The 16,724-nt window shown below is 38.7% G+C and overlaps 1 protein-coding gene across 4 annotated transcripts in view; it reads right to left on the reverse strand.

Annotated features, from left to right (window-relative positions):
• The window catches only part of MARCHF1 (membrane associated ring-CH-type finger 1), a 248,096-nt gene that overhangs the window by 35,364 nt on the left and 196,008 nt on the right, over window positions 1–16,724 (reverse strand). For 3 of the 4 annotated variants that reach the window (XM_063335298.1, XM_063335296.1, XM_063335299.1), the window contains one exon: window positions 5,638–5,717. In XM_063335298.1, the coding sequence (XP_063191368.1) occupies window positions 5,638–5,717 (80 nt within the window). Of the gene's footprint in view, window positions 1–4,615; window positions 5,357–5,637; window positions 5,718–16,724 lie in introns of all 4 variants that reach the window. The other variant, XM_063335300.1, reaches the window with a different exon arrangement.

Consider the following 16,724-nt stretch of genomic DNA (forward strand, 5'->3'; position numbering starts at 1 on the left):
GGTGACAGATGGGGCGTTGAACCATCAGGCGGAGAATAGAATTAACCAGGATTTCGTGCTGCTTCAAAGACTGATGAACCACTAGACCATCACACAGAGGAGGAGATACCTTGAAGAGCAGGAGATTCCTATGAGAAAGTCACCTTGCAGAAAGAAGGCTTTGAACAGGAAAGTAAGCAGCGGTCACAATTCTTTAAAAGGAAGGGGCGAGGAGCCAACTTGCAGGACAAGATTCAGAGATCTGGCTCCTAATGAAGGAACGTATCATCCTGAGACCCCAAGGAAGGCACTAACATTCCAGGGAGAAACAGTTTAGAAACCTCTTCAGCCAAACACTACAGTCTGGCAGTTCATGGATCAAACTTCATGGCTTCGGTATAAGTATTTCAAATGAGTGTTAAATTTCAATGGTAATATTTGAGCCTATGTATCTATCTTGTGTTCACCTTTCTCTTTTTTCCTCAAGACTTGTTTACTCCTAAGAGGCTTTCGGTCTGCTGATTTTCTGAGCAGTCTGCTACAAGAATATTTCAGGATGTAAGTATTTTCATGCAAAATACTACTTTTTCAGGTCCTGCTAAATAATATTATGAAGAAAAAACCCTGTTACAAAACTTGATTTCCCAGAGAGAAACTACATAATCATATTGCTTCTTGTCAAGTACAACGTACGCTATTTCTTTCCACCTATGTTAACACATAGAAATACTCATCCTAGTCTTTTCCTAAGTTTATAATGGGTTTTTAATTAATACACTAGCTTTTTAAGCTGATTTAAAAAATTATTCTTGAAGTAAATTCTGCAGATTTCATGATCAACTTCTCCCTTACTTTTCTCCATTCTTACCAGCCTTCTGGCATGCTCTACTCTTCTGTTTACTCCTCAAATGAGGGCCTTCCTTTACCTGACCTCATATAGAGTCATTCATGGAGTTCAACAAAATCAAAATTCTACTTCCGATATGCCTTTTTTTCATAGTGAGAAACTCCATCTTATTTAAGTGTGTGTGCTTTCTTTCAGCGTACAGAATTACAGTTCAGTGTTATTGCTGAAATGACTGCACCAGTCCTACAAAAGGATCTTACACCAAAAGCCTGACTAGTCAAACAGAAAATATCTTTCAATTCTCCCATCATAAATAATAAAAATACCATAACATTAATTCAGAGTCGATACACAACCCACTTATGAAACACTATCATAATATCAACTAAGCCTTTTTCTTTCCTTTGTGGTTCCTACATGAAAATCCATGGGGCCTGATCCTCACAATCCATTCACTTTACTGTGTCCCACACAGAGCCTTTGCCTTCAGTGCAGACCAAAGAAACCTGTTTCTGAGGCTGTGCCTCAAGCCACATGGCAAATTGCAGAACACAGTACATATGAAGAAAATCTCAGACACAGGGCAATTTAGGAAAAAGGGGACCCAACTGTGTGATTTAGAAAGCCTACCCTGTAAATCTAAATAAAACATAAAAAAAAATAGGTGACAAAACAACTCAGCATGGTCAGAACTAACTTATATAGTTGTCCCTAATCCCAGAAGCAGAAACCTTGCCTTCTAATGGACTCCAGACGAAAGAAATAGGTTCAGGGAAGAGATTGTAAAGATCATCATTGGTGTCATGTCATTGTTTCGTCTTGGAAATAGAGAAACAGTGACACTAGAAGGAGAAATGTCCCACATGAAGTGACCAAGAGGCCTGTGTTAGACTGGCAGAAGTACGTATTGTGCCATGGTACTACACTTTATCTGCATGACTATTGTGCTTATGCTGGAACAAGGTGTGTCCTGTCACATTCCCGCTCATGTGGGAAATGCATATTGAGGAAACCATTCACTGCCTTATGTGCGTCTACAAATGTGTTTCACTGCCAGTAATTCATGAGGAAGTAAGGGGAAAAAAAAACGCCTATCCAAACACTTAAAGACAAAATAACTGGCACCAGGAGGTGTTCGAGGTCCCTGTTCCTCTGCTATTTCCACACAATCCCATCTAGGTGAGAGCCTCTCAGCCAGTTTTGTCACATCAACTAGACGACGTGAATACCTAGGATGAAAAGCTTGAAAAAAAAATCTCAAGAAAATAAATTTTCCACACCACAACCAGCTATGTTAATCCCAGTTTTAGAGTAAACATCACAAAAAACCCTTTTACCATTTCTCATGCAGAAAAATGGTTACTGTCTATGTGCACAACTGCATCGAAATGTCATTCTTTTTTTTGTTTCAGAAGCAAGATTGTGATTGTGAAGAAAAACATGCCACAGATCATAAGTCATTTAAGTGCCTGGACCTGCCCTGAAAAACAGAAACTACAGTCTATACTGAATCAGTAGTAAAACCATCTTCCTTTTTCTTCAGCTGTCTGCAAATTGATTAAGACAGCTTACTAGCTATGAAAAATTAACATGCTTTTGATTTTGCAATGTTTCTCCTAGATGTATTATCATCAGTACGATACACCTAGTAATGACAACAAAACATACATCATTACCCCTGACATGAAGATAAATGCAATTATCACTGTCTTGACAAATTTTGCACAGCAGGCCAAGTTATCTACCGTGTTGAGTTTAAGTCCGGTTGCTCAAAGATCACTTCTGCTGACAGTGAGCCCAGGAACACACACCTATCAAAAGATTTCAACCTTTCTCTACTAAACAAGAGCCCAGCTGAAAAGTTTGCATGCGCATCCAAAAAGTCCAGCCTTGAACCAATCTCCAAGTCTTGCAAAAAGAGCCCGAATAATTATAATAAAATTGAATGGGTTGAGAAGACAGATAATAAGCTGCAGTCCGCTTTCCATCTGAAAGCAAAGTCTAAGTTTGGAGACTTAGGCAACAGCTAGGATTAATTTACCTGAGATTATTGCAAAACTTTGACTTTATTTTCTCTTTTCTTTTTTTTTTTTTTTATTTTGTCTTAACAAGGTGTAGTTAAGCCTATATGAAGTTCCATACTGAAATAATTTATTTCAGTTTTTGGGTAGCTCATATTCAGTTAATAATGACTGAATAGCCCTATTGTATATTTACTGTGCCTACTACACTGAATCTTAAATACAGGCAGGCTTGTTGTTTCAGAAATTTAAGACAACTCTGATGATGTTAAGGCAGTTATCTGTGCACAGCTCTGCATCATACCATGTAGACATACTTCAAGTGCTTCAAAAATGTATAACATATTTACCACCGCTGCTGTTCCTTTGCATTTCTCTAAGGGGAAGAGGTCCCAAGCCAGGGGTGTGGTCCCGATGTACGAGCTGATGTACAAACACAGCTGGACTTTACTCCGAAGAATCTTAAACTACCACGATAGACAACGGTCAGACAACGGAAACGTCCATTCTTACTTGGTAAGCGTAACAAGGAGTGCATAGCACTACATGCATTAGTAATGGCTTATATCTCCCGCTATGAAAAAAAACACAATGCCTGCGTGTTATCTTTTTTCTTTTTAAAACTAGGATCTTTGTAACGTGTTACTAGGTTGAAGTAGACTGTGAAACTGCATGATGTGGCATCATGAACTTCCTCATTCTGACTGTGTTTACATTTCCATGCAAATTTCTTCCCAGCAAAGAAAAGTGAGAAGTGTTGGGTTACCAGATCAAGAAACTAAGCCTGATCCTCATTTACACTTTGTAGATGAGAGTCAATGCTGGCTCACAAGTTTGGGGAGAACAAAAAAAAAAAAAAAAAACCACCAAACTTGTTTCAGTTCTGTTAAACTTACGGGATGGTGCATTTTCATTTACCACTCAATTAAGTAACTCAAGTCCACCCAGCTGTCTACTCCAGATTCAGACATTAGCCCATTGCTCTCATTTCCAGGGGAAAATGCTCACCTTCTCATTGTGTGCTTCACACCAAGGGTATCAGACTGTCAGAAGCCTGAACTTCTGCACTAGAGAGAACTGCCAGTGTTGATTTTTCTTTCCCAAAGCTTATTTTAATGCTTATTCTGCCCAGTCACCCTTTGTATTCTTCCGGTACTTGTGATGGGTAGGAAACTAACAGCCCCTACACTTTCACAGTGTAGAGGTGTCCAGCAGTTCACAGTCCCGTACAACTCATGCCCAACTGGAAAGCGTGTTTTTCAGGCACCGCCCATCAGATTGCCATGGTAATGGTAGCTCTAGAGGACACTGAATCAAGACCATAACTGTATTTCATATAAGTCAATGAAAAATGACAAAGAGGGACCAAAGCTGTATTTGAACTGATCACCTAGGAAGGAAAAGCTCCATATCCCATTGTGTTGAGCTCTCTGGCACTCTGCCTCATGCCCTGCCTCTGGCTCGAGCTTTAAAACACAGTAATACTCTGCCAGAGGACACAGTGTGTCCACCTTCATGAGGGCAAATGAAGAAAATAGAAACATTTAGTTCTCTTGTAGGATTACTGTTTTTAAACCAGAGAACTATGTCTTCAGATTGAGATATGCTAACTTCTCTGTAGCAAAGGTCTTAGTGCTATTTCTTACAGCCTGCCTAGCAGTTTATTACTGAGAAACAGTGACAGAAAGCAGACAAGAGAAGGGCACCCAGCCCACGGCGGCGAGAAATTCCTTTTAAGCACGCTAAATCTTTCTTATTAGGGACTAACCTGCATACTTCTAAATCATCAGACCAGTCATCATACAACACTGGAGGCTTCTGAACAGCATCAGTCACACTGGGCCCTGCCCCAGCAGGAGCTCCGTTATCTGGGACTGCCAGAGCATCACTGCCGGAGCCTGCCTCTGCAAAGCAGTCCTTCGTATCTTTATTGTGTCTAAGGAAAGACGCAGGCTGCCGATCTCTGTAGTAGCTTTTCCCTTTGCTTTTCCCACATTTTCTTGCGGAAATCCGTGCTTCCTGAGATGATGCTGAAGACTGCGATTCCTTAAGCCTTGGAACCCTTCTTCGGCGGTGATTTAAAGTGGGATTCTCAGGGTCAGATAACTCTTGCTTCTTTTCCCCCATTGTCCCCAAGGAGACAAGTTCAACAGCATTATTGTTTGAGGGCCCATCCTGGTTACTGCATGATCTATTGCTCCTTTTTCCCCTCCTGGGCATTCTTGCCTTTTCTCTTGCTCTCCTCCTAGCCTGAGCCCACTGACTCTCATCCGAAGATGATGACGAATCGGATGCATTCCAGCTCGATCTCGCAGGCTCAGGATGCAATTTACAGTCTCTCCCCTTTCCTTGCTTTTCTGTATGCTCACCATTGTTTCCAGTCTCTCTTTTCCGCCTAAACCTTCGTTTTACTTGTTTCTTACCAGACTCCCTATTAGAAGGGGTCAGCACCATGACAGGAGTTGTATGTTCAAGCTCATCTTCTGACAAATCATGCAAGGTAGTAGATCTGGTCAAAGCAGTAAGCAAAGGAAAGGGATGGAAATGGTAAGGGTGGGTGGAAAGAGAGAAATCACAAAAAAAAGGATGAAAATGAGAACATGAATTTTAATAGGAAAACATGAGACTGAAAAGCAAAACCAGAACTAAAACAAAGACAGATCAAAAGAAAACTAAAGTCTGTGTAAATTATGAATAGTGTTAAGCAGAAGCAAGAGCTACATATTATTTGATAAAGACAACAGCTAACAAACATCAGCCAGATTAGAGTATACTTTTCTCAGCACATACCTACAAATGTCCTGAGTGGAAGGGCAGACAGACAACCGTGACTGACTCCTGGGAGCTGTTCCTGTTGTAGGACTGCTTGCCTGTTGAAATAAGTTAGATAATTTGGAATCTTTATCTATGAAATACATTGCAGATATTTTACTGCTTTGCCACATGATTACAAAATTAAAGTAACTGATGCTGCTGTTCATAGCGCACTGTTGAACACATGAAAGCTCACAAAATACAGGAAGCCTGACCAAAAGCAAAACCTATTTGTGGAACTAAATATGACTGAAATGTTTCAGCTCTCATTTGCTCATGACTACTTTTTGTCGCTGTTTGAGGAAGCAGCTTTCAACATTTGAATTTTCATTTTGGTTTTGATCTACTGTAAATGTCTGATGGGAAAGGATGTTGTTTTTATTTCATGCAATCAAACAACCATGATGATTCCTTTCAAAATGGAGTGAAGTACGTTTACATTATGCTGAGTAATGAAGAGCACAAAGCTAACCCATGTTGAGTGGACTGAGGGAACGGGGAGAAAATTAAAGTATGTTTTAAAAGGTTTTCAAGGCAATCAGATCTTCTAGAAGAGCTCAAGTACGTTAAACTGATGAGCCTGGGAAGACCAAAGTGCAGACTGCATCTCTAGAAGAGCTGATCACATTCTCAAACAGCAGGAGAGATATAAAATATGTTTAGTATGTGACATTTTGCTCATAAGGTTGTTGCTACAAATTGCAGTCTCAGTTGCTCAATACTTCCACTGAAAACATATTTTGATGGTGTTTACAGCAAACCATTTCAATCTGCCTCACAATCTACTGGCAGCATAGCTGTACAGAACCCAAATCTAAATCCAAGGCTCTCTGATTCTTCGGGAGCACTCACGGGGTACAGTACTGTGGGGAGAGGGTTCAATATGAATCATTCTTAATGCTATGACCTTCCTTTAGCTGATAAGGGCATTAGCTTTGAGTAAGCAACCCTATCCCGGTGTGAGCACCGCTACCAAATGGAGACAAAATACTAGAAGCCTTAAGGGCTCCACAAGATCCCGCACCAGATGCAGGGGAAGAATGATTATTGAGTACAAAGTACAAATAATACAAAGACGTAAAGGCTGTCATCCCAAGCTTTTGTACTAGCAAATCAAATTCAGTCACATGTAGAGTCCATAATTAAAATTATTTCTAGCTCACCTTTCACAGACATTTTTGTGGTGTCAGTTTGAAAATTAATAGTACAAGCGAAAATAAATAAATACAGCAAGTACCTGCTGACACTTCACTTTGATCCAAGGTTCTTAATATCCATTATATTTCATGACTAGATCTTTTGGAAACGTCAGTCACCACTATGTGCATGTTTGCTTTTAATGGGATACCAGCTGAGACCTAGGAACGGTGCTTTTGCATTAAAATAATCTTCTAGCTTTCGTAATTCAAGCAATTCTTTTTACCACTTGATGTGTTAATATCACAACACAAAAAATATTACTAATTCTTTACTACTAGGTTCCAAGAAATGAAACTCAGAGGTATGAAAACTAAGCCAACATAAGAAATTAAGTTGATACAGCATTTGGGCACAATCCTTATGTTCATATGGTTTTTTCAATGCCTGGGCCCACCAGGTAAAGGAGAAACATTAGAGTGCCTACAGTCTAATGACAGAAGAAAGGACAAGTATCAGTGAGAGACTGGATTTCATATCTTTTTTTTCTACAAAAGGAACATTTCAATTACACATACTGTTAAGGAATATGAATTGTTTTTACATACACATTAGAAACAGATGGTATAGGTACGGTTGGGTATATAATCTTTTTCCACCTCAGCCTTTGTGATTAGTTTTACGTGATTAGGCATACCTTAAGCTACTTAATGAGGAAAGATGTAGATATCAGCACCAGAGCCACATTACTGGGCTACATGTTGCTGCTGTGTGAAAAAACATCCCTCCAGGCTAAACCTCAGGCAAAGAACTGCTGAAGAAATGCAGCCCTGGAGTCGACTGTGGACTTCTGAATTCATCCCTCGTGACTGACTCCCATTTCTTTTTCCCCCTCATAGCTGCAGGGCTGTTCCCATTGCTTCTTTCAGGATCCGTGTACTACAGGGGTTTGGCTGGACTTTAAGCAGTGGTCAGGCCACCCCCATGCCAAAATGCAAGATTTGTATCACCTTGCCACAAGCATTACCCTTTGAAGGGATAAGGGGAAGAGCTAAGCTGGCCCAGTAACTGTACGGTAGGTCTGCACGAGTTCAAGAAACTTTCAGCAGCTATTAAAGCAGGAAGTCAGCTAGACACTTCTTAAGAGGGCTGGAATCAAGCCAAAAATTAAAACAAACTCCTTGAAAAGCTTTTACACTTACTATTTGGGACTGGAGACAGGTGGAAATCTAGTTATTTTAAGACAAAAATTACATTACCAGTTTGATTGCTTAAATCTTACATTTCACTCTCAGCTGTTAAGAGGTCTGGACTGTTTCAGCCCTGCTCAGTCAAATTTACTTTCTAGTTCCCCTGCACTGGCATAATGATGTTATGTTTAGTTAACATAACTCAGAGGAAGGTTTATGTCCTTCTAAAATAATTTACATCAAAATCTTTTTAAAAAATGAATGCTTTTTTTTGTGTTTGTCTAATCCCTGCTGGAGCAAACCTGACATCTGGACAGTCAAAAAGCCCATGCATCACTTAACTCTTCAAAAACAAAACAAGAAAACTCCAACATGCCAAGCTATGCACAAGATAATTCAGATTCTTATCTGTGAGCAAGTTTCATTCAATGGGTTTCTACAACCTTTAAATGCAAATTTTGGTTTTTATCTACTTTAAAATAGCTTTTAATGGTAAAATGAACTGATGGAGTGATTTCTAAAACCAAGAAAGTTAATGTTTCTGATATTCATTACCAGATGTTTGCTTATGGACCTCACAGGTAATAGAGGGCCTTATTTTGTACATAATTCCAGTTTTATCTCTATAAATTAAACAGGAGTGGAAGGACCTGCTAATATCTGGCCTGTCCCTGCTACCACATGTCATATGAATATAATCATTCACAGCTAGTCAAGTTGTTTTTAAAAACTTGTAAATTCCAACTCAGCTGGAAGCCTATTCCAGGCCCCTTTGCTTTTTCACCCTACCCACGTTCTGACAGCATAAACTGCATGTGCTCTCTGCTGCCAACGCTGCCTCTGGGCTTACCTCATTTCTTTTGGTAATATTCCCTCTTAGCCGTCTCCTTTACAAGCTTTTTTTTTTTTTAAAAAAATGTACATTCTCTTAAGTCCAGCCTCACAGTGAAGATACCTAAAGTAGCATTTAGTCACATAGTCACAGAATGGTAGGGTTGGAAGGGACCTCTGGAGATCATCTAGTCCAACCCCCCTGCCAGAGCAGGGTCACCTGGAGCAGGTTGCACAGGAACGCATCCAGGCGGGTTTTGAATGTCTCCAGAGACAGAGACTCCACCACCTCTCTGGGCAGCCTGTGCCAGTGCTCTGCCACCCTCAAAGTAAAGAAGTTCCTCCTCATGTTTAAGTGGAACTTCCTATGCTCAAGTTTGTGCCCGTTACCTCTTGTCCTGAAATTTAGTCAGTTGGTGTGTTTACAGAGCACAGCATACAGCCATACGGAAGTTCCAGGTTAGATCCTAGGGAGACAGCTGTATCAGCAGAGCGTTTTGCTTCCTCTGAGCAGCAGAGTGGCTGATGAACCCAACCGAGCACTGCCCTGCACAAGTTCCACATTCAAAACTGTGCTGCCACAAAACACAGCACCGAACAAGTCCACTATCCCTGCTCATAATATAAGCCTTCTTTTATTTTTATTCATCTTTACTGCTAGTTTTAGCAAAAAAATACAAAATCCTTTCAGTTGCATATATGACAAACCAAAACACGATCATTTGAATATATTCTGCTCATATCATATCAATCCAGCTCTTATGGGATTGTATATACAACAGATGTTGGAAACAGTCTCAAGCACACAGATCTTTTTGCTATAATTGCTATCCCATTGCTATATTGCTGTTTAGCACAATGAATATTTTGAGATACTGTATTTGTTGAATAGAGGGATGAGATTGATGTTGTGCACTCCAATTCCACTTGGCAGGTAGAATAACGATATTTTTTAAGAACAGTATTCCTTGAGTGGATGTCTACTTCAGACAGCTATATTGTACAGCTCCTTGGAAGAGGAAAACTAAACAAGCACTGTACTAATTTTATCGTAGCAAATTGTATCAGCAGCATAATTAAATGCAGTAATTCAAAATAAAGTAGTCCAACAATTCATTTATAAACAAGGCAGCTCATTTCTCTATGCCATCAACACAAGGAAGATGCTTGAGGGATAATGCCAACTCCAGCTGATTAAGTTTGGCATTTCACAAATGTTGTTAGTAGAGAGATTCCCCAGTCACCACCTTCTGCTGTCTTGGCCAGTTTGGATGAACTTTCTTGTCAAGGATACGCAATTCAATGAACAAAATTGACAGAGCACTTATCCGTAATTATTTTTGATATGTTCAACAGGATGTGGTACTATGCTTTTCAAAGAGAATACTGTTAAATATAGAGTTTTCAGGACAAGCGAGACGATAATCATTTATCTGACACATGAGGACTTTAATATTACACATACACGTCTGTTAAAAGACTTCAGCAAAGGCAGAAATGGGAGACAGAATGAAGTTAAACCGATGAAAACAGTAAGAATTTCAAATAAAGACTGCCTTTACTTTGGTGTTCAGGATCTGATAGAATTTTCCAGATAGTGATGAAAAATGAGAGTCCTCACTGATCATCTATTGCTTAACACTGCATGTTGAAACTAGTCCGAGAACATGAGTCAAGTTGTGCTCTTCTTCAGAAGAGAGAAGGGCTCTTCTTTGACCTAACAGAAAAGCTGAGTAAAAACACGTTCCACAAGTGCAAAGCATTCATATTTGAATGGAGTTAAGCTTTAAAATAACAAACCAGACGTAACAGACAGCTGCTACAAAATGGCCTCACAGATACCACCAGAAAGGCTAATGAATCCTCTAATCCCTCTATTCTGAATAAGGAAGGCACTTCCAAAAGCTGCTCTGCTTACAACACTGCTTAAGTACAAAGTCACAGAAAATTGAGGGAAGGCAGGGCAGACAGGGAACATGACTAATGCTTTTAATCTGTTCTTTTATACTGCTCTTTTATTCTGCTTTTATTAAGGTTGGACCAGATGATCCTTGAGGTCCCTTCCAACCTGGTATTCTGATTCTATGATTCTCTTACTAATTATGCTTTATAGCAGCGACGCATCACAGAATCCTCCAGATCCCACCAGCCATTATAGTTAAAAAGCTGAAACTCTATCCGATTAAAATAATGGCACACCAAGGAATGGATACCTTAGAAGATTATGGCAGTTTGCATGGCAATTAGCTCAGCAGGAGATCCAGTCTGTGTATTTTCATCTGAAAATTTCTGCTTTGTAAACAACGCAACTTTTTATGGAAAACGTCTGTCTTTATAAACTTTTCTTTGGATAATTTCTCAGGTCTAAAAAGATCAAAAACGTGGTGGAAATGACCCAAGCCAGGTGCATCTTACAAAGAGTGTCTTGATGGCAACTGAAACTTAAGCACATCGGTTTGGGAGAAGGGGGTTTCTTTCTTTTCTTTTTTTGGTCCTTTATGATGGAGTTCCTGCTTTGTACTCAGAGTTACTATAGTCTGATTGATGGCTTTACAGCAACTGTTAAATTAATTGGTAACTCAATTTCTGTTTCATTTTCTTTCACAGATTTTTTTTTTTAAATTATTCCTTGCACGTTTCCTCCCCGATTCTTTTCTTTCTCTGCTGTCCTCCACCCCCCTCCTTCCACCTGCCTCTGAAGAGAAGGAATAAAGGGAAAAGTAACACAGAAGGAAGGAGAAGAAATATCCTTACAATTCTGCTGAGCAATACCATTCAGCACCTTTGAAAGTCAGTATGATAAAATGGTTTGAAATCTAAATCACTAAAGTAGGTTTACTTCCCATCAAAGTAAAATTGCAAGTGGCAAATCTATCCTACTATTTAAAAATGACACCAACAAAAGCAATTACAACTTTGACTTGTAGATTCAATAAGCTTTTTAATTTCCTTTCCCCTGTCTTACTGATCTTTGCTAACCTTTATTTTAAAGGTAGAGGTTCTACTCAAAAATCCACTCTTTCTCCAGATGTAGCACAGCTAGCTAAGCTTTGAATTATCTGAGGGATTATAGTTTGCAAAAGTCTTTGTACTGCAGCAATGCAATATTTTTGATTCATGATTCTCGTCAAGAATGCATCTTTCTAGGCATTATCACTTTCTTAATAAAAATGCTTTGTAGCTCTTAGGGAAAAATACACAGGTGTAGGCAATTGAAACAAGGGATGTGCTGGTCTTTACATAAAAGGTGCAAAGCCCTGAGACCAGCAGCTTCTGACTGTCTGGAAGGAGCTAAATGCAAACTTAGCCTGTAGAAAAGGTGAAGCACAAAACACGCATCTTCTTTTTTGTAGTATTTTAGTTATAAAGGTAGTCAGTATCGGTATTCAGACAACATCATTTAGAGTTTCTCTTCCAAAGAAGGCATCTGTTTCTACATATCCCCCTATCTGCAAGACTTAAAACCCTAAAAATATTTCCGTGTACTAAACAGCTTTCAAACATATGACATTCCTGCCGTTCTCCCACCAGTGCATATGTATGTGAGTGCACACATTCTTCCCGTTCTTCATTTGATCATCTGGGCTACGAAGGACACGGACTGGATGAATTCCCATCTGTGAGGGATTATTATTATATTTGAACCATTGTTATATTTGAACAACTCTACTCTGGTGTGTATTGGGTATCTGTTTATTCCATCCCTTAGGGAGAGAGAAACCTAAATGCACCGGAGCAAAAGAGCCATAGGAAGAATATTGAAATACCTAAGCCAAAAGACAGTGAAACCCTGACAACACACCCTTACGAAAAATAGGAGACACCATATTTTTATGAAGTGCGAGGAACCTCAGACTGCATCAAGAAAATAATTTTGTATCACTGTAGAAATAAAGTTTGCTTAATTGTATTATTTTTAGGACAAAGACCTGAAATGTGTTTCTGAGTGCCATGGTGAAGAAATAAATGCCATATAAAAATTTCCAGGAGTACATACATATGGAGTAGGTATGTTACAGATGATAATTCTTATTGAAAACTAAACAATAAGCATTTGTTATAACTTGCATACCATGTTTACTGAAAACAAAGCAAAACTATTTCACCTGTATGGTATTGCATATCATAGTATAGGACTGAAATCAGTGATAAGACAATGTCTTTACAGAAGTGGAAATTACATATAGGCATTACACACAAGGTAAGCTTGTATAAACACATTAAGTTTGTGGTACTTAACACATTTCAAACGCATCTGCAATTCTGCCTGGATGTGCTGATGTGGCACATTTAGGTATACTCAGAACAAGCTGTTGGTAAGAATTGTGATTTAATAAAATAGAATCCATATAGATTGTATACATACAATCGTATTTTTGTCAAGTATATACAGGTCAAGTGTATTTAAGAATAAATTGAAATTGTATTGTTTTCTACCGGGTGTCTGCTGGAACTGAGATGTATTTTATGCAATTTTATTCAGAAGTTCAAATTTCAGGCAGACTTAGGTAAATTCTGCAGTCATGCCTTTTGTTAAGGTTATTGTAAATAAACAATAAATTTTATGGACAAGCCACAAAGTATTCTCTAGACAAAGAAATCAAACATTTACATCTAATGGGGAAAAAAAAAGTGCAGGAATAGTTATTTTGCCATTGTCTCTAGTTCTAGTTTTTTGCCTTTTTCTGCTTTTTGATGAACAAAATACTTTTCACTAACTTGTTTACTTTGTGCTCTTGTTTTTTACAGTAACAGAATCATAATGAGAGTTAAGTGCCAAGTTAGCCTTCACCTTTGATATTAATGATTCTGTTTATGAGCAAGAAGAATCATTTAGATGACTAACATAACATTTACACTCATATTTTAATGCTGGTTTTGTATACACGATATTATTCACTGTAACAGCACTTTTGAAGGCTGACATTTTACACTTTACAAGAGCAAGGACTTGTTTTTTTCTTGGTTTATTTTATTTTTTGAAAGCTCTAAGTTTTCCCTCAGTGGCTTATCACAGTAATCTAGAAGCTACGTTTGGAAAGGATGGAGCTACAGGCTTCCTTGAAAAAAAAACACCATGGCAATCTGGAAGAGAATTGTCATTTATGTGTGAATATGCATGACTGAATCTTAGAATTCAGTCATGCAACAGGTATCTTGGAGACGCTGCAATCCTCTCTCAGGCTAAGTCCACGATACAAAAAAATTTCACAATAAGAACAATCAGCCATTGGAATAATCTCCACAGGGAAGCGGTGGATTCCCCAACACCGGACACTCTTTTAGATTCAGCTGGGCAGGCTGTTGGGCCATCTTGCCTAGACTGTGCTTTTGTCAAGCAAGGTTGTACCAGATGATCCTTGGGGTCCCTTCCAATCTGGTACTCTGTGATTCTACGATGAACATTTAAGTTCCCTTATGCTTTTTTCACCATAAACCTGATCATTTGTGCTTGCAATAATTCAGCCAGAAGATACTATGACAACACTGCCAAAGACGTGGTGGTATGTTTACCCATTTAAAAAAATGCATAGTGAGTTTTGCTTCAAGTTGCATAAAACACCTGAACTGTGATACAGGACTCCTCACACATTCACCTTGTGTGAGAGAACACGAAAAATAAAGAATATCAAAACCCACACGAAAGAACATTTAAATTTTAATGGAAGAAATTAAATGGAAATTTGTAATTCAAAAGGATAAAATATTATACTACATATTACATAAATTGATATTCAGTTTGTGAAACACATTTCAAAAATCACAAACCGAGTAGCTCAAATCCACAATCAATAAATTGGCAACAATACATTTTTCATCTAAAACTTTAGTGGGTACTACTTTGACAAGCTGGTGCCTTTTGGTTTTCATTTGTGTCTTACTGAGGGGAGCCCTACCTGACATAAGAAATCCGTTTAGAAATTGCATAAACATATTGTAAAACCAGTTCTTTCTTTCCCTCCTCTGTTGTTTTTCAGATTCTGAATTAGACCGATGACTATTATCACACTGAATATTCTAAACCTATCTCCTCTCTTCTTCCTGATGTAACTCAACAGAGTTTTGTTAGATAGATGCTTCAGAGACCTGTAAATAAAAAGTCTTCTAACACCTGCTCATGGCTTTTGAGAAGCAATTGAGCCAAAGCAAAAATCAGGCAATTTGCTCCAAGCCTGAACTTCTCTGCACTGCAAAGTAAGCCCAAAGATCCCATCAGAGAATTTCTAATCTTACTGCTGAGAGAGCATCCTTCTCTAAGGAGCTCTTGAATCATAATTAACATGCAGAAAGATAATTACGATGTGTTAGAAACAATTCTTCTAGAAAGCATTTTAATATAACCAGACAGCCTCAGAAACACATATAAGCATAACCTCTACAGACTGTAATTCAAACACCAGATTTGTTCCACTGGTTAACCACAACGGAAAGAAACGAATCCACCAGATCCTTCTCAGACTAGCTTTCCTCTTAAATTATACACATATTTAGGAAGACATAACAAGCTTACTGAAAAAATCTACAGTGCACAGAACTAAGCAGTGGCAAATATGTAATGAACAAGCTCAAGGTTTTAATTTATTTAGATTTTAAACACATCCAGATAAGATAATTCTAATTCTGAAATCCAGAACGCTGCACAAGGCTTATCTTTTACAAAGAATAATAAAGTTGCCTCTGCTACCAGCACCATGGGAAATGGGTGGGAGAGAAAGTCTAACAGTTAAAAAAAATAATAACAATAATTTAAAACCAGCAAGGCTGGTTCTTAGCTTACATTTCCAATACTTCTATGTTTTTATTTATATGTATTGCAGTAGATAGGTTTTGAAAGCCATAGTTAGAAACTAGGGCTCTACTTCGTCACTGCGAGATAACACAAAATACAGCTCAGTCCCAAATATGATCTATTACTCCCAATGCCAGCAGGGCAGAAGGCAAGAAGACCTGTTTATTGATTTATTGATTCTACAGGGAAAATCTAGGTTATTACCAGAAGTGCAGCAGAAATCGGACACTGATACATTTTCCTAATTGTCTCTGCTTGGAAAACCAACTGAAGCAGTTGCTCTTGGAGTCCCAGGACGGTTTTGTTGATGTATAGGCTGAAGCGAATGAACGAATGTCCCAGGTGGATATTCGCTGAAGACGGCCAGAGCTGACCGTCAGTCAGGAGTACCCAGAAACAGGCAGACAGAATTGGGCAGAGTACGGAAGAGTGATAGAGTACAAAATGATATGAGATTACTTTCAAAAACCTGCAATTAACTCAGTAGTTACCCCACCAGCAGGATATTTAAGGTCACAGTAATGAGGTGGAAAAGAACACAGAGATGGATCAGCAAATTAGTTTGAGCAAATGCTCGCTTCCCTCTCCTACCTGCCGAGCAAACCGGTGCTGGCCTGGCAGGGGAGGGCCATGGGCAGAAGGGGTACAGCACAGGGTCTTAGGGGGACAAGGGGCAGTGGGAGCTATAGCCCTGCTACACTCAGTATCGCTGCTCATGTACTCTCGCCCACAAATAAAACAGTACTTGATTCAGCGCTGAGTCAGGTTAACGGAATGGAAGCGCAGGATTTTGCCTTACTCCTGCCATTTTGATCAAATACTCCATTACACAAGTGAAAAAAAAAATGACTTACAAGTAAAAAAAAAAAAATACTTTCAGAGGTAGAGCTACATAATTTTATAGTTACATGAAAATCGTTTGTGAATATTCCAGTTGGCTTAATCTTATAATAGTACATGTACAGAAACATATTGGCCAGCCACTGTTTTTACTTAGTAACATGTATTACAATAGACTTTACAAATAATTTTGTATTGAAATAGTATCTAAATATTTTAGGTTTTGTTCTTTCATTTGCCTAAAATAGTTTATTACTGAAACTCTTACCAGAAAC

Source organism: Chroicocephalus ridibundus, chromosome 5 (assembly GCF_963924245.1).
Source record: "Chroicocephalus ridibundus chromosome 5, bChrRid1.1, whole genome shotgun sequence".
Classification (NCBI taxonomy): domain Eukaryota; kingdom Metazoa; phylum Chordata; class Aves; order Charadriiformes; family Laridae; genus Chroicocephalus; species Chroicocephalus ridibundus.